A 27838-nucleotide genomic window follows, 5' to 3' on the forward strand; every position below is an offset into this window, starting at 1 on the left:
TTCGGCTCAGGTCATGATCTCAGGGTCCTGGGATTGAGTCCCGCATCGGGCTCTCTGCTCGGCAGGGAGCCTGCTTCCTCCTCTCTCTCTGCCTGCCTCTCTGCCTGCTTGTGATCTTTCTCTGTCAAATAAATAAATAAAATCTTTAAAAAAAAAAAAAAAAAAAAAGACCTGAGCTGAGATCAAGAGTTGAGGGTTTTTTTTTTTTAATTTTTTTTTTTTTTTAGGATTTTATTTATTTATTTGTCAGAGAGAGAGAGAGAAAACACTGGTAGGGGGAGTGGCAGGCAGAGGAATAAGCAGGCTTCCTGCTGAGCAAGGAGCCTGCTCTGGATTTGATCCAGGACCCGGACATCATGACCTGAGCTGAAAGCAGACCTTAACCAACTGAGCCACCCAGGTGCTCCACCAAAGTGGAATTTTTTTTTAAAAAATCAATTAACTCACAGAAAGGCAAGAAAAAAGAAAAAGAGAAATTAAAAAAAGGAATAAACAAAAAAGAAAATGGCAGATTTAAGCTCCAGTGTTTCAGTGATTGCATTAAATATAAATTCTCTAAATATAGTAATTAAAAGACAGATTAGGAGAGTAAATTAATAACAATAACAAAAAGATCAATAACGCAGTTTTTAAAAATGGGCAAAGAAGTGGTATGGTGACGGATGGTAGCTACATTTGCGGTGAGTATAACACCACAAATAGAGTTGTCAACTCACTATGTTGCGTACCCGAAGCCAATGTACCATTGTGTGTCACTTCTACTTCAATAAAAAATTGCCAAGAGAGTAACAAAATTTATATGGAGAATTTAAAAGCACAGGAAGAACTATGGTTTTAACTTTGTAACTGTAATGTATCAAATACTAATTTTAGAAACTAAACTTCTTTTTAAAGTTTTGGGGTTTTTTTCCTAAGTAATCTCCACACCCAACTTGGGTCTTGAACTCACAACCCCAAGATCAAGAGTGACATACTCCACTGGCTGAGCCAGCCAGGCGCCCCTAGAAACTAAATAAACTTCCGAGTAATCTCTTCTGTGCAAAAATTATTAATTAGGGGATGCCTGGGTGGCTCAGTCAGTTAAGCCATGGCCTTCGGCTCAGGTCGTGATCCCAGGGTCTTGGGATTGAGTCCTACAATCGGGCTCCTTGCTTGGAAGGGAGCCTGCTTCTCTCTCTGCCTCTGCCTGCTACTCTGCCTGCTTGTGCTCTCTCTCTCTCTGACAAATAAATAAATAAATATTAAAAAAAAAAGAAATCTCAAAAATAACAGTAAGAAAACAACACAATTTTAATTATTAAAATATTTGAACAGGCACTTAATCAAAGAAGATATCCAGATGGTAAATAAGAACATGAAAAGATGTTCAACATCATGCAGATTAATTATGCAAATTAAAAATGAAGCAAGAGGGGCACCTGGGTGGCTCAGTGGATTAAGCCGCTGCCTTCGGCTCAGGTCATGATCTCAGGGTCCTGGGATCGAGCTCCGCATCGGGCTCTCTGCTCTGCAGGGAGCCTGCTTCCTCCTCTCTCTCTGCCTGCCTCTCTGCCTACTTGTGATCTCTCTCTCTGTCAAATAAATAAATAAAATCTTTAAAAAAAAAAATGAAGCAAGAAAGTACTACACAGCTATTAGAATAGCTGAAGTCAAAGAGACTGACCATACCAAATATTGGCAAGGATATATTGTGCTTTCTTCTTAATGGTAGGAGGTACAGGATGCAATAATTTGTCTTTCATTGTGGAGGTGATGTCCCAGACTACTAGAGTCCTAAAAATTTTACTGAATATGATGGACACCTGAGTCTTCATAGGATTTATCTCCCAGCCATTGTAGCACATGAGTCTCATGAAGGAGCTTACAGTGCTATCCATTTATTGCTTATTTTGTTCAATTAACATGACATCATTAGGGGCGCTTGGGTGGCTCAGTGGGTTAAAGCCTCTGCCTTCAGCTCAAGTCATGATCTCAGGGTCCTGGGATCGAGCCCCGCATCGGGCTCTCTGCTCCGCAGGGAGCCTGCTTCCTTCTCTCTCTCTGCCTGCCTCTCTGCCTACTTGTGATCTCTGTCTGTCAAAGAAATAAATAAAATCTTTAAAAAAAAAATGACATCATTAATATGGAGAACGAATGTGGTATTATGATAGATGTCCAGATTGTTTAGATCTTTCCTTTTTTTTTTTTAAAGATTGTATTTATTTATTTGACAGAGGGAGATACAGTGAGAGAGGGAACACAAGCAGGGACAGAGGGAGAGGGAGAAGCAGGCTCCCCACTGAGCAGGGAGCCCGATGTGGGGCTTGATCCCAGGACTCTGGGATCATGACCCGAGCCAAAGGCAGACACTTAATGACTAAGCCACCCAGTTGCCCCTAGATCTCTCCATTTTATAATTTGACAGAAGTCAGGAGAGTTAAGATAGCTTTGGGCCAAACTATGAATTTGTACTGATGTCCATTCCAAATGAATGTGAACTGTTTTTGAAATTAGAGGTTGTTTAATATTTGTAACTGCTACCTTTTAGCACTGTTGTAATATGCACAGCTTTTGTCTGTTTAGTTCACATTGTGTAACCCTAGCATATGACTGAACATAATTTAACCAATTGCCCCATATGGCAGAGATAATTCAGTGTCATTTTACCCCTCTGATACTCTAATTTCTGCCTCCCTAGACAGTACTCACAACTATTTGTATCTCAGAAAGAAAAATAATATGTACACTCTAAGGAAGTACAGTAATGTCCTGTGCCTTTTTTTTTAATCAAGAAATTGGTTTGTCTGATAAATGGTGCTCAACTCTTACTGAAAAAGGCTAATTTTTATTGAGTTACATAGATGTTACTTTTTTTAAAATTGTTTTATTTAACCCAAGCTATTTTCGCCCCTGCCATGAGAAACCCAAGCAAGTCAAAATTAATCCCAAGCTTGGAGCAATAAATTAGTAGATTCCTGCTTTTCTCTGTGTGAACATCTTTTATTTTTATTTTTCGGTTTCCAAGGTATAGTACCTGCCAGTAGAACTTTTCCAAAAAAGTGTTCTCTCACAGCAATTATTGAATGCTTTCTATGTGCCAGCTCCTGTGGGTAGAAATAGAGGATATGAAGATAAATGAGATCATCACTGCCTTTGGGGAGCTCTCAAACTAACCGGGAAACACTTCTAAAGAGTTAACATTTCCAGGCAGTGAATGTTAGCCCTGGTGAGTTTGTTAATAACTTTAGACCACACTTGAAGCCAAGAGCATTGTTCTCTCATTTCCTACAGAGAACCAAAGCAGTAGTCAGCTTAATGTGCTAAGTTAGGGGTATCTGAATGTCAACATGGACTTTCAACAACGAAGCAGCAGGTAGCCCAGGCAGGGGCTGAGATGCAGTATTGCCTAAAATCATTCTTAAACACATGGTCATGTGAGAATGTCTGGCTCACCTGGCATGTCCGACCCCCAGGGTTTGTACTATCATGTAATATTACAGCCATCGGGAAAGAGCCTCCCACTCCCTTGGAATACATTTTCCACAGCTTTTTCATTTAATTCTTTACAAATTCACAAAGAATGAGGACTCCAGTGGCAATCTAGAGTTGAGCTCCTGGTTGCAGTAGGGACTGATGTTTTTCCTCAAAGGACACTGAACAATTCTTAGTTAGTCATCGGGTCATCACAGCTGAATCCTGTCAAAGTAAAATTTTCAAAAAATTGAAAATATCGGGATGCCTGGATGGCTCAGTTGTTTAAGCATCTGCCTTTGGCTCAGGTCATGATCCCAAGGTCTTGGGATCGAGTTCTGAGTCGGGGGCCCTGCTCAGTGGGGAGCCTGCTTCCCTGTCTTTCCCTGTTTGTGCACACTCTCTCTCTGACAAATAAATACATAAAAATCTTTTTTTTATGATTATTTATTTATTTATTTGAGAGAGAGAGAGAGAGAGAGAGCACGAGAGGGGACAGGTCAGAGGGAGAAACATACTCCCTGCCAAGCAGGGAGCCCAATGTGGGACTTGGTCCCTGGACTCCAGGATCATTAGCTGAAGGCAGTTGCTTAACCAACTGAGTTACCCAGGCGCCCCATAACAATCTTTAAAAAGTAAATCTCTGGGGTGCCTGGGTGGCTTAGTCATTAAGCATCTGCCTTCAGCTCAGGTCATGATCGTGGGGTCCTGGGATCGACCCTGCCTCAGGCTCCCTGCTCTGCAAGAAGCCTGCTTCTCCCTCTCCTATTCCCCCTGCTTAGGTTCCCCCTCTCACTGTCTCTCTGTCAAATAAATAAAATCTTTAAAATAAGTAAATAAATAAATAAAATGTTTTTTGAAATTGAAAACATGACTTATACAACTATAAGGGAACTAGTAAGACGTAAAGCTGGTTCAAAGAGCGTGTTGAGGAACTGGGTATTCACAGACATTTACAAAGGGATACTGGGAGGGGAAAAAAGGACGTTAGAATTAAAATGTTGGATAAGTATAAAATTCGTTCGTGTTGAGCAGAGCAATCAAATGGTTACCTTTGGGGTTATCTTGTCCACTGGATAATATTTAGCATCTAACTTTAGAGTAATTGATAGTAAATAACAAAGGCACATTCCTTTTTTTTTTTTTTAAGATTTTATTTATTTATTTGACAGACAGAGATCACAAGTAGGCAGAGAGGCAGGCAGAGAGAGAGGAGGAAGCAGGGAGCCTGATGTGGGGCTCGATCCCAGGACCCTGAGATCATGACCGAAGGCAGAGGCTTAACCCACTGAGCCACCCAGGCACCCCAAGGCACATTCCTTTAAGATAGGTAATTGAATAACTCTTGGATGAAACCATCATCCCCCTTAATTTCCTAATTCCCAGCATGACATTGAAAGTACACATCAATTACCTTTCTGCCTTTTTTTCCAAGTAATTTTTCTTAACAACACCTTTATATTTCTTCAGCCAGGTACCTGAGCCTGAGTCCTCTCTCAGCCACCTATCCATCCCAGCATGCCTTTATAAGTATATCTTCCATCTACACCTTTCCCATACTCACCTATGTCAGAACGACTGCCCACCCTCCTATCAACCGAAGACCCTGTGGCTCATTGTCAGAAGCCACAGTACTACTTACACCTCACGGGCAATGGAGCTGGCACCACTTCCCACTCCTCAGAATCAGTGCGGTAATGAATTGAATCCCCCCTGACAAGATTCCAAAGTACTTAGTACCGATCTTTCTTGGCTGGTATAAATTAAAGAAAAAGAGGTTTCATGGGATTTCACCATTTCATTTGCTTGGAACCTCTCTAGAGACAGCATGATGAAAAACTAAGTCTTCAACTATTAGGCATTTTGTCCTGTTAAATTGGATTTGACAGTTTGGGCACACCTGCACAAAAGCTTTCAAATGAAATGTGCATTTTGTTGCATGAGCCTAATTTAGAACTGACCCAAGGGGATATTTTGTACAATTGGTGAGAAATTTATGATATCATGTTGAAACTTAACAATTTTCAGTTTTAACAATTTTGGTGAAAAAAAAATCATGAAACCTTGGAAACTGGACCACAAAAAGAAGAATTTAGAGTGTTAACTCTGGCAGTTGATAAAGGGACAGTCACATATCTACAATCAAAAGAGTGAATCTGATCTACCTCCTCACAAAATCAACTCAAAAGAACAAAAACTGTAAAACTCTTAGAAGAAAACATAGGGGTAAATCTTCATGACTAGGGATGTGGCAGTGGTTTCTTTTTTTTTTTTTTTAAATATTTTATTTATTTATTTGACAGAGATAGAGGTCACAAGTAGGCAGAGAAGCAGGCAGAGAGAGGGGGAGAAACAGGCTCCCCACTGAGCAGAGAGCCTGATGCGGGGCTTGGTCCCAGGACCCTGAGATCATGACCTGAGCCGAAGGCAGAGGCTTAAACCACTGAGCCACCCAGGCGCCCTTGGCAGTGGTTTCTTAGATCTGATAAGAAAAGCAAAAGTAGGGGCGCCTGGGTGGCTCAGTGGGTTAAAGCCTCTGCCTTCAGCTCAGGTCATGATCCCAGAGTCCTGGGATCAAGCCCCACATCGGGCTCTCTGCTCCACAGGGAGCCTGCTTCCTCTTCTCTCTCTGCCTTCCTCTCTGCCTACTTGTGATCTCTGTCTGTCAAATTAATTAATTAATTAATTAATTAATTTAAAAAAAAAGAAAAGCAAAAGTAACAACAAAAAAAAAGCAGGTGAATTGGTCTTCATCTAAATGGAAAACTTATGTGCTTTAAAGGACACCATAGCGGGTGCCCGGGTGGCCCAGCCGGTTAGGCGTCTGCATTTGGCTCAGGTTATGATCCCAGGGTCCTGCGATCGAATGCTGCATCAGGCTCCCTCCTCAGTGAGGAGTCTGCTTCTACCTCTGTTGCACGCTCTCTCTCTCTCTGTCTAATAAATAAATAAAATCTTTTAAAATAAATAAATAAAGGACACCATGAAGAAAGGGAGCCCACATGTGGGCAATTATAATATAATTTATAATATAATTATAATATAATATTTGCAAATTATATATCTGACAAGGAACATGTATCAGACTATATAAAGAACTCTTACAACTCAGTAATAAAAAGTTAAATAACCCATTAAAAATGGACAAAGGATGAGATAGATATTTCTCCAAAGACATACAAATGGCCAATAAGCACATGAAAAGATGCCCAACATCATTAATCATTGAGATGCAAATCAAAACCGCAATGAGATAGTACTTCACACCCAGTGGGATGGCTATAATAAAAAAGACAGATGATAACAAGTGTTGTTTAACATGTGGAGAAATTGGAACCCTTCAACACTGCTGGGGGATGATAAAATGGTACAGCCACTTTGCAAAACAGTCTGGCAACTACTCAAAAGGTTAAACACAGAGCTACAATATTACCCAGCAATTCCACTCCTAGGCATATACCCCAAAGAAATGAAAACATATGTCTACACAAAAACTTGTACTTGGTTCATAACAGCACTATTCATAATAGCCCCAAAATGTAAACAGTCCAGATATCAGCTGATGAGTGAATGAACAATTGTGGTATGTCCTTACAATGGACTATAATTCAGCTATAAGAAGGAATGAAATACTGACACATGCTACAACATAGATTAACCTTGAAGACCTAATGCAAAGTGAAAGACGCCAGTCATATACTGTATGATTCTATTTATTTGAAATGTCTCAAATGGGCAAATCTATAGACAGAATATAGATTGGTGGTTGCCTATGGCTGGGAAAGTAGCATGAGGATATGAGGAATGACTGCTAATAGATACAAGGTTTTTTAAGAGGCAAAAAATGCTCTAAAATTAGATTGAGGGGATAATTGCACAACACTGAATATACTAAAAACAGAGTTGATGGTTCTGACAGAGAGTTACAATCCACAAAGCCTAACATACTTACTGTCTAGCCCTTTATAGAAAAGTTTGCCAATCTCTCCCTCATAGTAAGTTTTAGATTGGGAAATGTGGGTCCCCCAACTTTGTTCTTCTTTTGGCAGATGGTTTTTACTATCCTGGGTTCTTAGAATTTCCATATAAATTTTAGAATCAGCTTGTCGATTTTTGAAAAAAAAAAAAAATCCAGAAAACAAAACCTTGCTGGATTTTGATAGTAATTGTGTTAAATTTGCAGATTAAATTAGGAGATCATTTTTAAAAATTAATCTCAAATTATCTCAGATTTAACTAGTGAAACCTCTTCCACTGTCTTCTATGTCCTTTTTTTTTTTTTAAAGATTTTATTTATTTATTTCACAGAGAGAGATCACAGTAGGCAGAGAGGCAGGCAGAGAGAGAGAGAGAGGGAAGCAGGCTCCCTGCCAAGCAGAGAGCCCGATGCGGGACTCGATCCCAGGACCCCGAGATCATGACCTGAGCCGAAGGCAGCGGCTTAAACCACTGAGCCACCCAGGCGCCCTTCTATGTCCTTTTGATAAAAACCATATCATTCTTTGAGCACTTCCTTGTTGTCTGGCATAAATTATTCCAAGCTTGTCTCATAATTTTCCTTGTCACACCCTAGGAATTCTTTTCATGGAGAGTGGTATTTAGAAGCCAAGATCTTGGTACTTGGTATTAGATCTGGCACATTGCTGTTGGAGGTGTTACTGCTCCAAGGCCCCTTCGGTGCCCAGGGCTAGGGAATATTTGCATGTAAATACATACATGCATACTATATTAGTCTATATTATGTATATGTATGTATGGTAGGATTGGATTGTCTACCACTTCGTGGCTAGCAGAGCTACTAGTCTTCTTTCCTCATATACTAACTGGGAACCCAAGAGGTCAAGGAACACTCCCAACATCAAGCTATTAGTGATGGACATGGACCTGGCTGAACACAGACCTCTCTACCCTCTGATGGGTTTGCTTGTTTCCTGTGATTCTGTAACAAGCACAGGTCTGACTCCCAGTAGGAGGATATCTTAGCTTGGCTTCCCTTGAAACAGACTCTGAGCTACAGAGAATTTGTTCAGCAAATTCTGAACAGCCAGTTTGTTAGAGAATGTACTCAGTAGACATAACTGTAAGGGGAGGAGGGAGGCAGAACCGGGCAAAGGGAGAAGCTGGCCCCCAGTGAGGTTGCAGATGGGACCTCAGATAACCCTACAAGCAGATCTGGAGCTGGAGAAGTCCCTCAGAGTTGACTCAAATTGTGAGATGAGGAGCAGGCCGTTGGCTGTGAGCCTGGAAGGGGGCAGAGCCCGCACGGGCAGTTCCCTAGAGCTGAGGGGAGTTTCGGGAGAGGAGTGTAGCTATGAACCATCAGCTACTGTTATTTCCAGCAGTGGAGCGGTGGGTGCATCAGCTCTGAAGAGGGAATGGAATAGAGCCCCCCAGAATCCACTAGAGAGAAAGAGGTCCAGCCTGCAGTGGGTCAGACAAGCATGCAGCATTGCGCCATGGGTAGAGCTCAAAGAGCAGAACTGGAACAGGCCAGAGCAGCTGGCATTTTGTCTCTGGAGACAGACTAGGCCCAAAGAGGCCACATAGTGTGAGGAGGCTCTAAGCTAGAACTTCTACCTCTGACTTCTACCTCTACTATTCAGGGGCTGGATGGTCTGAATTTTAAAAAAAAAACAAGAAAAACAAACCCACAGGGTCTCCTGAGTTGCTTCCTTGTAGAGACCATCAGCTTCAAGTGGCAGTTGTGATTCAGTGTTCAGTGTTGCCTTCCTCCTTTCATAGTTGAACAGGAGACAATTGATACATTGACCTCATAAAAAAGTATGAAAATCAACAGAAAAATTCTGATTCTTACAATGGAGTCTTAGTCTGAGACTGGTTATGACCCTTCGTTATGACCCCTGGTTATACTCCTGCCAGCCACATAATGACACCCTAAAATTGTCCTGATGCTTCCTTTTGGTCGGCTCAGCCCATAGGGAAAGCCTAGGAGGAGGTGCTTTTCTGCTCTGGCCTGGAGACTTTGGTGTCTGGGCCTGTGGGATTTGTGCCTGTTCTCCCCATCCCACTGTTAGCCCAGTCATCGCCACACTTCCAACGTGATTACTGAGTGCTGCTCGGACTTTCTAAATGGCTGCTCTAGAGAGCCCAGGACTAGCTGCCCTCTCTGGGATTTCACCCAAACCCAGAACTCTTGCATCCTTCATGCATATTGTCCTCTTATGATCAACCCTGAGGAAAGTGTAGAAGTAGAATCTTACCTTGGACTTTTTTCCTTCCTTTTCTTCTCTTCCAAAAAATCATAAGAAAGTAAAAGTCACCCATTACCCCACCCTACAGAAATAACTACTGATTATATTTGCATAATATTTTTATTTGTATGTGCATGTGTATTTGAAATGGAACACATTATATATGTTTTTTAATATTTGCATTCAATACCATATTGTTTATCTTATTTTTAATGGTTGTGTACTCTTCCAGAGTATAAATGTACAACTCATTTAATCAATTCCCTCTTCATTTTGGGTGCTAACAATTGTTCACTCTTTTTTTTTTTAAAGATTATTTATTATTTGACAGAGAGAGAGATACAGCGAGAGAGGAAACACAAGCAGGGGGAGCAGCAGAGGGAGAGGGAGAAGTAGGCTGTTCACTGAGCAGGGAGCCTTATGTAGAGCTCGATCCCAGGACCCTAGAATCAGGACCTGGGCCGAAGGCAGACGCTTAGCCGACTGAGCCACTCAGGTGCCCCACAATTGTTCACTCTTAAACATTGGTACCTTTGCAGATAAGTCTCTCTTCATCACCATGATGTTTTGGTTAGTAAATTCCTAGAATTAGAATTTCTGAGTCAACGGGCGCTTGGGTGGCTCAGTGGGTTAGGCCTGTGCTGTCAGCTCGGGTCATGATCTCAGGGTCCTGGGATAGAGCCCCGCAGCGGGTTCTTTGCTCAGCGGGAGCCTGCTTTCCCCTCACTCTTTGTTTGCCTGCCTCTCTGCCTACTTGTGATCTCTCTCTGTCAAATAAATAAATTCTTTAAAAAAAAAAATTTCTGAGTCAAGGGATAAACAAGTGATACATGCTCATAATAAAAAATCTAGACAACACCGTAGTTTATACTGCTAACAGGTGTATATCCTTCCAGGCCTTTTTCTCTGCATGTTCATTCACATTTATGCACATGCAAACACACGTTTATAAAAGGTAAAATGGTTTCACACTATGCCTTTTATTCTACAGCTTGCTCTTCTAAAAAAGCTACAACACATCACGAACATCTTTTTAGTCACTGTAATTTTACCTCATTTTATGTAAGTTGCAAAGTATTCCAGTGTCCTGTTTTTCGTGAACCTTTCCTGTATGGACAGACACTTCATTGCCGGTAACTTCTCTCTCATGGGAATCGTGTGGCAGTAAATATTGTTGTTTGTATACATTTGCACAGTTGTATGAGTAATTTGGTAGGATAAATTTCTAGAAGTGGATTGCTGGGTCAAAGGGTATTAGAAATGTACTGAAGTTCAATCTCAGTCTTGGCATCCTACCAAAATCTGATATTTGAGTTTGGCTTTACCTAAATAGCAAAATGCCTACCTCATAATCACTTCTGCCTTCCCTGACCTTGTCACCAGTGATCACATGGTAGCGCTGGACATCAGCAAGTCCATCTAGTTAGCCACGCTCCTTCTTCACGTGATAACTGTGGTGGGTAGAATAATGCCTCTCCTCCCATTCTCCCAAAGATGTCCACATCCTAAGTCCTAATACCTGGAGCCTATGAAGATGGTAAATTACATGGCAGAGGTGAATTAAGGTTACAGATAGAACCAAGTTTGCTAATCAACTGGTTTTAAAAATAAATTATCCTAGTTTATCCTAATGGGGACAGCGTAATAACAACAGTCATTAAAAGTGGAAGAAGAAAAGGATGGTCAGAAGGAGACATGACTATGGAAGAATTGTCAGAGAGTTGGCTTTGGGGATGGAAGGGGGTCTGTAAAAATGAAGTGTAAACTTCCTTTAGAATGGGAGTCAGGAGGCCAGCAGGAGCAGCTTTCATGAGGAGTCCCTCATTGTCCATTGCAGACCCAACAGGAAGAGATGCACTTGCAAGTACATACTAGCTACTAGTATAGCTACTACTTTACTCCCGCAGCAGGAGTCTGAAAGACTTACCTCCTCCCCTGGCAACAGCCCAGCCAATGAGAAAGTGTCACAGCTCAGCCAATGAAAAGCCGCATTACTTTGGACTCCTGGTTTAGTCCAGTGGGCTGTTTAAAACAGCTTTCCCAACTTCTCCCTTCCCTCTGCCTCTAAAAGACCGTACCCCTCCTTTGCTCTGCAGGACTTACCTAGGGTTTTCCCAGCAGCCTACCTGTGCCAGATTGAAATTTTCTGCTCTTCTTAAACTCATTTTTGCCAGTAAAATAACTGGCAGTTTTATTTTGAAGGTTAAAAGAGCCATGAGCCAAGGAATATAGGCATCCTGTAGAATCTGGAAAAGGCAAGGAAATGGGTTCTTCCCTGTCGTCTTGATTTTAGCCCCATATCAAACTTCAAACTGTCAAATAATAAATTTGTATTGTTTCAAGCTACTAAATTTGTGGCAATGTATAATAGCAGCAATAGAAAACTAATACAGTCACAAGAGATTTCCAAGTCTAACAACAGAGTGAATCTGGCTAAGTAATATTTATGGGATGGAAAATCATGGTAAAGACCATGAGTGTTTTTGGAATCATACAAAGTTTTGTTCATACCCTTCCGATATTTTTCAGACTGTCCCTTCAGTGCATCAGGCTGTAACAGAATTACTGGTCAAAGGCAGAGAGTGGGCTGCTTTCACCATTTTTCTTCAGGCAGAGACATTACCTGACCTGTCAGAGATTTGGGAACTGCCTTGTCACGCTTATACAAGTTGCTCAGGCAAGATGAAATGGCGGCCATTAGGTGTTAATGTACAGCAAGACGTCTTGTCACTGTTTTTTTAACAATAATACCAGCATAAGACTTATGAACAATCAGTGGTTGCTTACAACGAAAGTAGTTTGCAGGAACCTGATAAAGAGAACTAAAACCAACTTAATTTCCTGTCTCTAGGTTAAAAAATACCAAGCATACTTTCCTCTCCTTATATTAAATAATATTGGGAACAAGCAAAAATAGCTTAGCTATTTACTCCAAGAAATACTTGATCCCAGAAAACTATGAACTAACAAAAAGAGCTTACTTACGGAAACTAAGTCATCAAGACTTGCTTAAAGACTGTTGCCTCACTGGGTAATATATGGAAGTGTTGAATCACTAAATTCTACACCTAAAACTAATATATTACACAGTATGTTAATTAACTGGAATTTAAATATTAAGAAAATGTCTGTTGTCCACTGTGCCTACCAATCCAAAATCGTTGTTATAAACTCTGCATTCTCTCAATCAGTTTCCTGCTTTGCAAGTCCCTCCTTAAAATCATCCAGTTTAGGCCCTAACATCCTAGAAGTATCCTCTTCTTAATTTCCCCTTCTGAGAAATTATTATGACTTTCTCAAGTTGGCATTCTTAATGCAGCAAGTTTAATAAATTTAGCTCTACTTGACAAATAGCTTTCAGGCAGTCTTTTGGAGAGTCTACACTCAATTGAAGTAACCTTGAGAGTGCTAGTATGTCTCCTGTGAAACCTGCTATACAGATTCTCCAAATTCCCACTCCAGGGAAGATGCTAGAATTGGTGTGTATGCAGTGGAGGCTGACTGCCACACGGATACTTAAGGACAATTTTGTAAAACGACTTACACTGCTCCACAGCCACAGTTCGAGGTCCAAGGTCAAAGCATGGTATAATGGGAAACTATTAGAAAAAACAAAAACAAAAACAAAAACGTAAGCAGAAGTAGCAATGTTGCACCTAACATTCAGTACGGGACCTCTCCAAGTAAAGCAGAACTCTGCAGTTTGTGTGTTTGCTTCGAAGAAATTGTATCCTCACCTTAACCTCAAGTTCAGGAATTATAGAGGAGATAAATCTTTACCCAAATACTATTGGAGAGGAAGGAAACTTGAGTAACTTGATGACATCATTGTTGATTAAACCCTTTACTGTAGAACCTATGGAAATAAATCTGGCTCCTCCGCTCACCTTTGTTGAAGGCCAAAAAACCCAAAACTCAGCTCAGTAAATTTGAATATCTCATTGGCTTTATTCATTGATTCATGAATCAGGCAGCAGCGCATTCAGCAAGTAGAAAGAAACTCCAAGGAGCTATGCAAAATGGAAGTCTTTTGTTGACAGAAGGGCTGGGAAGGGAGTTTATAACAAAGAGTGGCTTGTTTCAGACAAGGTTTCTTTGGGGAGGAGGGTCTCTCATGAAGATGACCTCACTGGTGCTGACCAGGTATTCCCAGATGGACTGGTTAAAGGTCACATTCTGGGAGTGGCTGAAACTGCAGTTGGGTCTTGGTTTGCTGTTGGGGACAAGTGACTTCATTTGGGTGTCCGTTGTTCCTTTTGAACAACATGGATGTCTTTTTAGTATCTCGGAGGTACACATAGCAGTTGAGCCGCCATAAGGTGCTTGGAAATTATGGTGCCCGTAAGTATAAGAATGTTAAATTTTTACAAACTTGGCTACTAAAAGTTATAATTATTATATGTTATAATTAAAATATGTGTACAGTTAATTAAATTATATAATATATAATTACATGTCATGTGTTATAATTATATCTTAATACTATATGCATTATAATATATAATATGTAATTATAATAAATCATAATTTTAAAATTAAATAATTAACATTTGCATTTGAGAAAAAGGTATTTGTGGTATAACTCTGTTAGACACACAATTATGTTTTTTGTTTTTTTTAAATATTTTATTTATTTATTTGACAGAGAGAGAGACAGCTAGAGAGGTAACAGAAGCAGGGAAAGTGGGAGAGGGAGAAGCAGGCTCCCCGCTGAGCAGGGAGCTGGATGCGGGGCTCAATCCCAGGGCCCAGAGATCATGACCTGAGCTGAAGGCAGACGCTTAACTATTGAGCTACCCAGGTGCCCCCACAATTAAGTTTTAAGGTATAGCCATATTTTTATCCCAAGTGTAGGTACTAATGCATACATGCAGTATGTGCCAATATGTATATTTTTAAGGCTCTGGAGAGAAACTGCCTAATAGTCCTCCAGAAAACATGAGCCAGTTGATTCTCTCTCCAACACTAAAGAATGCCCATTTATCTGTTGTTAGAGGAGAATTTTTCAAAGAAGTTATAATCATATAGTCAAGGTTATCATACAGATATAAAATGAACAAGTGCCAAAGATTTTTTTAACTCATTGATTAATGAGGACATCACTAACATGTTACAGCTAGCCCAAAGGAGAATATAATCCATCCTCCTCTCCAACCAGCTGTCCATACTTCCATCTGTCCATCCCTCTGTCCATCCAATGATCTACTCCAATGATTCTTAACCCACGGTGATTCTGTCCCTAGAGAACATTTGGAAATGTCTGGAGACATTTTTGGCTGTAAAACCGGGGGGATGCTTCTGGCATCTAGTGAGTAAAGGCCAGAGATGCTGCTAAACATCCTACAACACACAGGATCACTCCCAACAAATAATCATCTGACCTAAAATGTCAGGAGTGCCAAGACCCAGAATCCCCGGATCCCCATCCAACCACCCACCCATTCATACAACCATCCATTCATCCACACCCATCTATTTAAATGTTTATGGCGCACCTGCAACAATGCCTCTCAATCTTGACTACAAATGAGAATCACCTGTGCAGCAGATAAAACATAAACTGCCAAGGTATTGCCTTTGAGTACTTGGACTTTTATAAACTATGGAAATTTGTGAATTGTAAGTTAATCAGCAGAGAAGCTTCTGTGCTTGTTTCTAAGACAATATATGATATTAAATAATAGCTAATTAAGATTAATCAACAATTTATCACCGTATTGGATAAACAAGAGCATACCAAAGGTGAAAAATAAATGTCCAGGTCTCCTACCCGGGCGGTCTCAACTCATTCTACACTTTAGAATCACTGGGGAGCTTTTAAAGATTACTGATCTCCAGATATGAGGCTCTGATTTAATTGGTCTAGGATGTGGCCTAGGCCTCAGGATTTTATAAAAACACCCTAGGTGATTATAATATGCAGCCAGGAATAAGAACAGCTGTGTCAGAACTCAAAAAAATGCACTTCTCTTTTTCCATATTGGTTAATTTTTGTGTTTGTTTTTTTTTTACATGTACAAACACTTTTTTCTTTTTCACTTTAGAGTCCAATCTTAAAATAATGCTTAAGGTAATAATCTGCATCTTTTTTGCCCTGGGAGTCTTGGTTTGCTTTACTTATTGTGTGTGTGGGATTGACCTAGAATCACAGGCCCCCAGGATCCCCGGACTGCCAACCATCAAAGGAAGGGCTCCTAATCCATCTTCTGCCTCTAGAGCTTTTCAAGGAAGTGGCATTGGCAGAAGACCACAAGGCTTGTTTCAGGAGCTAATTATACATCTCGACTAATATTAGAATATTCGGACAGATGGTAACAAAATTTAGATGAAAAGACTTAAAGGGCTGGAAACACCTAAATACCATTAGATGTTCTCACTAACATCCAGTCATCATCTGTGTTCAGGAGATCCTGGTTTCTTGTCCGGTTTGAATAAACTCACGGTTCAGGTAAAAAATCTTGGACTTGGACACCACTGACCCTGCCGCCACCGCCACCACCACACCATGTTTTTCTATAGCTCTGGGAATTTTTAATGCTCTTACTGGGTGTCAAAACTCCCACTCTTTTCTAAGACTCTAACCCAACAGAAGAGATCTTACCTAATATAGCTTCCTGCCATCCTGAGAGAACAGGAATAATAATATATTTATGGAAGGCTTTAGACATTGTAAGGTCTTCGTAGACATTATCTCCTGTGATTCTCTTAGCATCCCTGTAGCGGAGAGGGCAGTGAGAGCTGCTGCGTCCATTTTACAGATGCAGAGATTGAGACTCAGAGAAAGAAGAATACCCAAGGTCCTGGACCCTGAGTAGTGGCATCTGGACTTGGGAGATCTCAGATCCTGTGTTCCTTTCTCATATACCTGGCGCCATTTATGGCTGTGTTCTCTATCCTCTCAGCCTCTCTGGGAGCCTTCCGGGTTGCTCCCTCAGCTTTCCCACCTTCCGCAGAAGGCCAGGGCAGAGCCCCATAGCACATCAACCCCCCCCAGTTTAAGAATAGCACTTGTCTGCTCCACACATGCAAAACCCCAGCCTCATAATGCCTTGTACAGCTTTTCTGGACAGAGAAGATTCTCCTTCAGGGAACTTGTAACAGGAAAATCCCACCTGCATCCAGAAATCCACTTCTTTCTTTTTCCATTTCTTTTTTTTTTTTTTAAGATTTTATTTATTTGACAGACAGAGATCACAAGTAGGCAGAGAGGCAAGCAGAGAGAGAGAGAGGAGGAAGCAGGCTCCCTGCCGAGCAAAGAGCCCGATGTGGGACTCGATCCCAGGACCCTGAGATCATGATCTGAGCTGAAGGCAGAGGCTTAATCCACTGAGCCACCCAGGTGCCCCTCTTTTTCCATTTCTTAACCTGCCACTTAGTCATCAAATCACACAATCATGGCCAGCCCCAAGGTAAACCCCTTCCCTATACGTAAGACCCCCTGCCAGCATTTGCGGATACATTTCTGCAAACAGAGAGCTGAGCTGCTCACCAGAAAACTGTTTTTCTTATTAAAGTATTCTCTAATTTTGATATTTCTGTTAATAAAAGCAATTAATATTTAATAAACTAAAAATTCAAAAGGAAAGGAAATCCTTGTTTCATCCAGAAACAGCCACTGAGCTTTTGACGTTTTAGTCTTTTTTACTCAAATATGAGTATGTCTTACATATGTGATGTAATTTTCAATTGATACATTAAATAACTTTCTACAGATGCTTTTATAGAATCACAGAATTTAGATTTAGAAGGAATCTGAGGGCCTCCCAAGTCCTCACTTCCTGGTTTGAGGATTTCTTTCACATGGACCTTGATTGGGGCTGCCGGGACACTGCTTGCATCCTCCAGGGACCGGGGGCCCAATTTGCACCAAGACCATCCAATTCCAGGTTTGGAAAACTCATCCTGTTTTTCCCTCCTGAAATGACAGAAAATCTGCCCCACCTTCACTTCTCAGATTAAATGTCTCTAATTTCTGTGACTATTCCTTGCTTGACAGTTTTGGGGTTTTATTTTTTTGTTTTTAATATTTATTTGAGAGAGAGAGAGAGCATGAGAGGGAGGAGGGTCAGAGGGAGAAGCAGACTCCCCTGCTGAGCAGGGAGCCTGATGTAGGACTCGATCCCAGGACTTTGGGATCATGACCGGAGCTGAAGGCTGTCGCTTAGCTGACTGAGCCACCCAGGCACCCCAGCTTGACAGTTTTTTCAGAGCCTCTATGATGCTTGTCACCCTCCCCTCCCCTGGAGTCTGTCCAGCGAAAACTCTGCCTCCAGCCACCAACATGAAGTTCCAAGGCAGCCTGGAGGATGTGGTATATAGTGGGACTACTACTTTGCTGACCCAAGACACTTGACCTCCAGTAACACTGCCCAGGATGACACTGGGTATATATTTAGCAGCTACTTCTCTGTACTTCAGCTTTTGGTCTTTAAAAATCACAGTCAGGCTTAATTAGGGAACAATGATGCCTGTCTGAATGCTGCCTTTTCAAATTCAAAATCCATTTTGAGGAGTGGAAAGGGAGCCTAACATTGGGGGTAGGGATGTGTATGTTTACTGTCTATCAGACATAATGCTGGGCACTTTATTACTGTTATTGTTAATGTCATGGCAGTTTCAGTTTGTTGAGGCCCTGCTGTGCACTAGACATACACAGTCCCAGGGTTATTAATCATTGTTTTACACATGAAAAAAAGCTGAGAAATTGGACAACTTGACCAAGGTCCCACGCCATTAAGATATGGAGTCCCAATTTAAATTCATGTGTCTTGGCCCCAAGCCTGTGCTTACCACTCTGTTGTATTGGCTCAGGAAAATGCAGCCCTCTCAAGTCAAGTGCAAAGTGAGACTCCCCGGGGCCAGCTGGTGGGGGGCGGGGGGAGGGGGGCGGGGGCGGCAAGTAATTGGAACCTCCATTACAATGCCAGAGGAAACAGTAACAGAGGTGTTAAAGATCAAGATTAAAGATCATGAAGGACGGGGAGGACTACCCTGAGTTCTTTGTCCTATCTTGAATCTCCAAAGAAACCTTGGGTGTTACATAGGTCCAATCTTAGCCTTTTCATTATACTGTTATATATGATTAAAAATTATATCATTAGCTACTTTAAATATTTTGCGATATTATTTCACTGATAATTCCACTAAATATATCAACCATCTTTTTTTCCTTTGGTTCCATTCATCTGTGTGTGCATTTGTACTTTTATTGGGAAGTCCCAGGAAATAGCAAGCATGCCTCAGAAATGTCCCATCCAGGGGAGACGTTAGTATACTCATCTGCCAACTCAATGGCTGAGGGTTGCTCCTCCATGTTAACTCCCTGGCATTTGGGCCTCCTTTGCAGCAAATACATCCCTACGGTTGAGAAAGCCTTTATATAGAAAGTTGCAGATGCTTTCAGTAGGAACCCACTAGCAGGAATGGCAAGTGCAAGGGTCAGTGATCAAGGGATGACAGTATCTGCTACAGAGGGTGACATTTAAGCAGACTTGGAGGAAGTCAAGAGTGAGCCACGTGGACATCTAAGATTTCAGGCAGAAGAAACATCCGGTACAAAGGTCCTGAGGCAGGAGCTGCCTGGCATGTCTGAAGAACAGGGAGGACCACATGGCTGGAGCAGAGTGAGCAAGGGGGCAGGAGAGAGAAGAGAGTAAAGTCACAGGAGGCAAGATAATGTAGGGCCTTCGAGCCGTTTTAAGGAACTGGGTTTCACTCTGAGAGAAACAGGAACCATCTGAAGTCTGCAAAGACGTCTGATGTGGTCTTAGATTTCAAAAGGATCAACCAGGCAGCTGTTCTGGAAATGGACTATAGAAAACAAGGGGAGGAAGCAAGAACATGGGAAGTTGCTGAGATACCCAGGCAAGACAGAACAGTGGCTTAGATCGGAATCGGGGCCATAGAAGCAGGGAGGAGGTCAGATTTTTAATGCAGCAGAAGGGTAAAGTCCACTGAATTTCTTTTTTTTTTTTTTTTTTTAAATATTTATTTATTTGACAGAGAGAGATCACAAGCAGGCAGAGAGGCAGGCAGAGAGAGAGGAGGAAGCAGGCTCCCTGCCGAGCAGAGAGCCCGATGTGAGTCCACTGAATTTCTTGACAGATTTGACGTGGGGTGTGAGAGGAAAAGAGGAGTTTAGTATAAAAATTAAGGATTTAGTCTGAGCAATTGGGCTGAGATAAAGGAGATTGTGGTGGGGTATATTTGGAGGACAATTAGACATTTAGTTTTAAACACGCTGATTTGTATATGTCTTTTTTTTTTTTTTTAAGATTTTATTTGAGACAGAGAATGAGAGAGAACACAAGCAGGGAGGAGGGTCAGAGAGAGAGGGAGAAGCAGACTCCCTGCATAGCAGGGACTTGATCCCAAGACCCTGAGAACATGACCAGAGCTGAAGGCAGACACTTAACCAACTGAGCCACCCGGGTGCCCCTGATTTGTAGATGCCTTAATAGACATTCAAACGGAGATGCCAAGTGAGCTGTGGCTGTTACAGGTTTGGAGTTCAGGAGAGCAGCCTAGGCTAGATGTGTACAATTGACAATTGGCATATAAACAGACACTTAAAGCCAGGACACTGGATGAGCACACACAACCGTGATGTCCCTGGGATCGCCTCTAGATCTGTGATTACATGTATCCTGGTGCTTCTCATTCTGTCCACCATGTTTCTCAGCCACACTTTTGAGTTTTCTATTTCGCTATACCTCTATGCTCTATTCCAAGCAACTTCTTCAGATCCAACATCCAGGTCATTGATTCTCTCTTTTGCTGTTTCTAGTCTGTCATTTTTAACTTTTAGACCATTTTTTCACCCCTAGACGTTCTGCTTTTTAAAAAATCTGTGATCAGGGTGCCTGGGTGGCTCAGTCATTAAGCAACTGCCTTTGGCTCAGGTCATGAGCCCAGGGTCCTGGAATCGAGCCCCACATCAGACTCCCCAAGCCTGCTTCTCCCTCTCCCTATGCCGCTCCCCGTGCTTGTGCTCTCTGTCAAATAAATAAAATCTTTAACAAATAATAAAAAATAAAAACTTCTACTTGAGCCAGCATTTGTTTGTAGCAAGAGTATTGTCAGGTTATCTTATCTGTCACATGATGGAATTGGAAAGCCCCTCAGGGGTGATTTTCGTGGTCAGATTAGCTCCTCAGGAACTCTTTTCTAGAACAAGCCCATTTGAGTGGACATGATGCCCCCTAGCTCCCACTCATGTTGGAAGCATCTGCTCCTGTGAGGAGTTCGAGTGAAGGGTGATCTACCAAGCGCCGTCCTGGCTTATTCCTGTGGCTCTGCCTATGCTCATGACTACCTGTTTCAGGTTGTGCCAAAGAGGCCTATAAGGTAACAAATGAGCTAAAGACAAATGTGCCCAACTGCCATGACAGAGGACCCAAGACTGTCCATCTAGGAATCCTGTGGAGTGATGTCCAGCAGGACCGTGCCATTCCGGCCTTTGGCAGGGAATGAGGGGAAGGGGGACTGGTCATGCCACAAACAGTTGCTTCCGGTGGCCCCAACAAGACGATGTAACCTCGTCGTCGTGTCCTATTTCCTGAGATGCTCCAGAGACATGGGAACCCCCAACAAGTCCTGGTTGGACAGGACTTGCCAAAGGAAAGAAAAGAATCAGAACTCTCTGCCTAAGGCCTCCACTAGCTGGGAGGGTAGGCAGAGCCTGGGCAGACTTGTCTATTTGGCCACAATCGAAGGAAACATGAGGACAGACCAACAGGGCTAAGTGCACACCATTAGTGCTGGTCAGTGACAGTTCCCATGTGTGTCATCCAGGGGGATGAAGTCAGGGGACTGCTCTGTGAAGCCTTGGCGTAGTAGGGGTCTCTGAAAGCTTTTAGGATCATTGTGTATCAGTCAGTGAAAGAGAAAGGGGCTGACCTCAAGGATGCCTTTCTACTTTCTCTCTTCTACAAACCCCCATCCATTCAGGCTGAAGTCAGAGTCACGGGGTCTTTGGACCAGCACCATTCAGTTCAACCTTCTATGCAGTGCACAGTCTGTAACCTCCTTGCCAGAGAGCCTCCTACTGTGGGGCTCTTGCTGCCAATGTCATGGTAAGACGGCTCTCATTTTAAGCCTCTTCTTCTGTGAGATGAAAATCTGCCCTTCAGCCATTTCCACTTAGACCCATTCCTCTTATGGTAGCTGAGGAAGGAGGGCCTCCTGCCTTCACTGGCTCAGGGAACCTACAGCCTGAAGGAGCTGTGAGAACCGGGGCTCCTTACAGCCAGCACACCCCCAGGACATCCATCCAGGGAGGGAAAGGCGCTGGCCCGTGGGACAAAGCCGTGCCAGGAGGAGGACGGCTGCTACTTTTTCGCCTTCTTCCTGGAGACTCAGTTCTGACCCCACCGGTACACAGGGAAGATATCCTCCTGGACAGAAAATAAAAGCAGGTTTTTGAGTGAGCATCAGAAGTCCAGACTAGAAAATGATTTTATCCTGTCCCTGCATACAAGACAGTGAGCTGAAACCCCAAGCATTCTGTGAGGATGACAAGGGTGTCCGGTGAAGGGTGTTCCCATTGGGAGGCAGGCTATCTCGAGTTCTCTGCGCGGGGCCCCAGCCTCGGAGCAGAGCGTTTGGAGCTCTGGGCAGGTGGGTCAGCAGCGCCATGAGAGCAGGTGGGAGTTCCCAGGAGTCTCGTCCTTTAAGGCACTGGCGATGAGTCCCTATTTCCTGTGTGCCTGCTGGAGGCCCATCATGGTTTTCAAGTAATTGCGCTGGACGCAGAGAAGAGGAAAGAACGAGAATTGATTAGGAGGCATGGACTTAAGACTCCGAAGCCATGCCACGCCCTCATTCTTTCTGCAAGCATCACAGTCTGGGAACAAGGATGCCCTCTGACCAGCCCCAATTCTGTGAGAAATATGTTCCATTCATCCCCTCTCGTTCTTTTGTCCTAAAGAAAGTATGTAAAACCGTTTTAAAATGGTGTGGTGGGGGGCACCTGGGTGGCTCAGTCAGTTAAGCCTCTGCCTTTGGCTCAGGTCATGATCCCAGGGTCCTGGGATTGAATCCCACATAGGGGTCCCTGCTCAATAGGAAGCCTGTTTCTCCCTCTCCCTGTGCCTGCCACTCTCCCTGCTGTGCTTTCTCTCCCTCTTTCTCTCTCGGTCAAAGAAATAAATAAAATCTTTTTTAAAAAATGGTGTGGCAGGCGTGTTTTTTATTTTTTTATTTTTAAATATTACTTGAGGGGCGCCTGGGTGGCTCAGTGGGTCAAAGCCTCTGCCTTCGGCTCAGGTCATGATCCCAGGGTCCTGGGATCAAGCCCCACATCGGGCTCCCTGCTCAGTGGGGAGCCTGCTTCCCCCTCTTCGCCTGCCTTTCTGCCCACTTGTGATCTCTGTCTGTCAAATAAGTAAATAAAATCTTTTTTTTTAAAGATTTTATTTACTTATTTGATAGACAGAGATCACAAGTAGGCAGCGAGGCAGGCAGAGAGAGGGAGGAGGAAGCGGGTTCTCCGCTGAGCAGAGAGTCCGATGCAGGGCTCGATCCCAGGACCCTGAGATCATGACCTGAGCCGAAGGCAGAGGCTCAACCCACTGAGCCACCCAGGAGCCCCATAAATAAAATCTTTAAAAAATATATTATTTGAGAGAGAAGAGAGAGAACGAGAGGTATGGGGAGAGGGGCAGGAGAAGAGGGAAAAGCAGCCTCCACTGAGCAGGATGCCCCACGCAGTGCTCCAACCTAGGACCCCGGGATCATGACCTGAGCCGAAGGCAGATGCTTAACTGACTGAGCCACCCAAATGCCCCCAAAAATCATGTGGCAGGCAGGTTTAAAAAGAAACATGCATGTTCCAAGGGCCCACTTGAAAGTTTCTGGCAAGAATTAGGTTCAAAAAGAAAACAAGAGGTTTCTATCTCCAGAGGCATGGGCACATATACCTCCACAAAGCAATTAAATGTTCACAAATTCACTGCTGGGCTCTCAGAAAGCAGGGGAGGGGAAGTGTGCGGATACAGAAACACTGGGCAGTAAACAAGCGAATGCAAAACCCACCTGGAAATATGGGTATGAGTCCAGACCCCCTCCCCAGCTCCTATGTTAAACTGAAATTCTCTTGTTCGCCCCGGTGTTTTTATTGTGGCAAAAGACACATTACATAAAACATACCGTCTTAACCTTTTAAGTGTACAGCTTAGGGGTGTTAAATACATTCCTAATATGCAACCGTCCCCACCATCCATCCCCGACTCTTTTCCTCTTGCAACACTGAAACTTCAAACCCATTAAGCACGAACTCCCCATTCCCTACCTCCCCCAGCCCTTGGCAACCACTGTTCTCTTTCCTGTCTCTGGTTTTGGCGACTCAAAGTACCTCATGTGAGTGGAATCCTGTAGCATTTGCCTTTTGGTGACTGGCGTGTTTCACTTAATGGCTGTACCACTACATTCCCATAGCATGCTCACTAGGGCTCCAATGTCTCCACGTCCTCACCAAACTTGTTATTCTCTGACTTTCGGATAGTGGCCATCCTCACAGGTACGAGGTGGTTATCCTGTAGCTTTGATTCACCTTTCCCTAATGAGTGGTGACCTTGAGCGTCTATCTTTTCATGTGCGTACTCTCCATCTGTATATTTTCTTTCCAGCTATATCTATCCTTTGCCCATTTTTGAGCTTTAAATTTCTCTATATATTCTGGATATTAATCCCTTCTCAAGCTGTGATTTTTTTTTAAGTAAACTTTACACCACACATGGGGCTCGAACTCATGACCCCAAGATCAAGAGTTGCGCACTCTACCCACTGAGCCAGCCAGGCGCCCCTCACATTGGAATTTTTGGAGGAGGTTAAAATGGTCCTGCATTGGCAATGCCCCAAGGCTAACTGCAGAATCAAGTACAAACACTGTGTGGGGTGGGGGAGGGAATGCACTAATGCCCTCCAGACTCCCACAGCTGCAGGCCAATCAACTAGGAACTTAAGATTTAAACACACACACACACACACACACACACACACACACACACACACGAATAAAAGCCACCAAGAGAGAAATTCCGCAAAATGGAAAACGTTTTGACCTTGACAAATCTGATCCTGTCTGTTGGATGCGTAAAAATACATGGGACAAGGTTTAAATAAATGTGAGATGGAATGGCTCAAGGTCAACATGTGCGTATAAAGCGTGTGCGTGGGTGTGCATGTCTTCAACAGAAGAAACGTCCAATGCAGAGAGTTCTAGAGATTCGGGGAGGATGGGAGAATATAACACTGGCCACAGAAATTCAGGATTCCTCTGCTGAATGATTTAGAATTTAAATGTTTATCTGAGACTTTGGAAGTAATTCAAGAAAATGCAAGATTTGTCTGGAATATCAAGGGAGAAGTTCATGGTGGCAACCACGCGAATCACTTTGGTTCGTCTTTTCGATGATCTTGAAATAATTTATGCCAGTCAAAACAAGTCTACAACAATTTACAATAAGGAATAAAATTCTAGAAGCCAAACCCAAAGACCTTTTGGTCCTCTTATTCAACGTACAGGGTGACTGTAACCTACTGATCAATATTAACCTCACCAATAATGGGACACAGCAACATCTTGTGCCTCCTGTTACAGACTGTTTATATTCCCTCAGAACACATTTGTTGAAGCCTTAATCACCACTGTGATGGTATTAAGAGGTGGGGAACTTTGGGGAGGTAATGAGATTTAGACGAAGTCATGAGGGTGGAGCTCCTCATGATGGTTTAGTGTGCTTATAAAAAGAGGAACAGAGAGAGAAATAGCTCTCTCTCTCTCCACAAACACAGGCCTACGAAAGCTATGTGAGCACACGGCAAAAAAAGATGGCTGTTTATGAGTCAGGAAGAAGGCCTTCACTAAGAAGGAAATCTGCCAGTACCTTGATCTTGGACTTCCTAGCCTCTAGAACAATGAGAAAGAAATGTCTGTTGTTTAAGACCCCAGCCTATGGTGTTTTGTTATAGCATCCCAAGCTGATTGAGGCACCTCCTGATACGATGGGCCATTAAGAATGATGGGCCATAACATCATTTCTGGGTCTTCCTGCCCAAACTGCACAACTTGAATTGAAATCATGAGAAAATATCACACAAACCTAAACTGAGGGACATTCAACTAAAAAAACTGGCCTGGACTCTTCAAAACATGAAACACAAGGAAAGACTGAGGAATTGTTCTAGATTAAAGGAGCCATGGCAACTAAATGTAATGCACAATCCTAGACTGGATCCTGAACAGGGCAGGAAGGGAGAATAATTATAAAGAACATCATTCGGACAACTGCCAAAAGCTGAAATACAGCTTTTGTATTAAATAATGTTGCATCATTGTTAATTTTCCTGATTTCAATTATTAAGATTATGTAAGAGAATGTACTTGTTCTTAAAAAAAAAAAAAAAACACTGGGGATGCCTGGGTGGCTCAGTTGGTTAAACCCCTGCCTTCGGCTCAGGCCATGATCTCAAGGTCTTGGGATGAGTCCTGCATCGGGCTCCTTGCTCCTCCGGGAGCCTGCTTCTCTCTCAGCCTCTGCCTGCCTCTTTGCCAGCTTGTGTATGCTCTCTCTATCTCTCTCTCTCTGACAAATAAATAAAATCTAAAAAAACAAAAACAAAAACAAACCACTGAAATCTTTAGGAGTAAAAAAAAAGAAACAGAATAAAATGTTCTAAAATTAACTGTGCATTTATGGTTGCACTTAACTATGGATATATGAAAAATCACGGAGTTGTACACTTTAAATGGGTGAATTGTATGACATGTAAATTATATCTCAGTTACTTTTTTAAAAAAAGCACAAAATAAGAGTTTATAAAAAATGACCACGTAAATTTCAAGAACCAAAGAGAATTTTTAGACATGGCTGATTAGACATAGCTGAAGAAGGCATTAATAAGCTGAAACAGGGATGTAAAGAAATTACCCATATTATAGTACAGAGACAGGGAACTGGAAGAAATGACTGATTTCAACAGATACAGAGGACATAATGAAAAAGTCTAATAGGTATCTAATCAGAACCCTAGTAGAGAGAGTAAAAATAAAAAGACAATATTCAAAAGGATAAGTCTCCAACATCCCTTCCTGATAAAAACACTCAGTGAACTAGGTACAGAAGAGAACTTTCTCATCCTGATGAAAGAAAGGTTCTATGAAGGGACTTCATTTTTTTTAAGTTTTTTTTTTTTTTTTTTTAATTTAATCTCTATACCCTCTGCAGGGCTCAAACTCACAACCCCGAGATCAAGAGTTTCATGCTCTTCTGAGCCAGCCAGGCCCCCTAATAATGAACTTCAAAGTGTACTATTCAAGGGGGGTTCCCTGGCCTAGCCCCATAGGCACCATCTGGGAGTTTATCAGAAATGCAGAATCTCAGGCTCCACTCCAGGGCTGACATATCAGACTCTGTATTCTAACAGCCTGGTGATTCATGTGCAGTTGAGTGAGAAGTTCTACTCTAAGGCTCTCTCTCTCTCTTTTTTTTTTCCCCCTAGGAAAACCCCACAGCTAACATCATACTTAAGAGTGAAAGAATGAATATCTACCCCGCCTCAGGTCAGGAATAAGACAAAGATGGGAACGTTCACCTCTTATTTCAGCCTTGTACTAGAGGTTCTAGCCATGCAAATTAGGCAAGTAAAAGTTATAAAACGCATCAGATTGAAAAGAAAGAAGTAAAACTATCTGTATTTGTAGATGACATGATCTGGTATGTATAAAGTCCTAAGGAATCCACTAAGAAGCTATTAGAATTAATAAATGAATTTAGCAAGGTGATGGAATACCACATTGTTACACAAAAATCAACTATATTTCTATACATACAATGAACAGCAATCTAAGAATGAAATTGAAAATATAATTCCATTCATAATAGCATCAAAAATAATAAAATACTTAGGAATAAACTTTTTTAAAGACAAAACTTATACTCTGAAAAGTACCAAACTCCACTGAAAGAAATTAAACACCTAAATAAATAGAAAGATAGCCTATGTTCATAGATTTGAAGACTTAATATTGTTAAGATGGCACTATTCTCCGAATCAATCTGGAGATTCAACACAACCCCTGTCCCAGCTGACTTCTCTGCATAAACTGACAAGCTGGTCTGCAAATCTGTATGGAAATAGAACCCAAAATAGTCAAAACAATCTTGAAAAAGAAG

General features: G+C 42.3%; 1 protein-coding gene across 4 annotated transcripts in view; it reads right to left on the reverse strand.

The window, feature by feature from the left end:
- Window positions 1–11945: 11945 nt before the first annotated feature.
- The window catches only part of KIF9 (kinesin family member 9), a 59782-nt gene continuing 43889 nt past the window's right edge, over window positions 11946–27838 (reverse strand). For 2 of the 4 annotated variants that reach the window (XM_045990165.1, XM_045990164.1), the window contains one exon: window positions 11946–13261. In XM_045990165.1, coding sequence (XP_045846121.1) covers window positions 13133–13261 — 129 coding nt within the window. In that variant the 3' untranslated portion in view covers window positions 11946–13132. Of the gene's footprint in view, window positions 13262–19765; window positions 22406–27838 lie in introns of those variants that run through there. The other 2 variants (XM_045990167.1, XM_045990166.1) reach the window with 2 other exon arrangements.

This window comes from Meles meles, chromosome 20 (genome assembly GCF_922984935.1).
Source record: "Meles meles chromosome 20, mMelMel3.1 paternal haplotype, whole genome shotgun sequence".
Lineage (NCBI taxonomy): Eukaryota > Metazoa > Chordata > Mammalia > Carnivora > Mustelidae > Meles > Meles meles.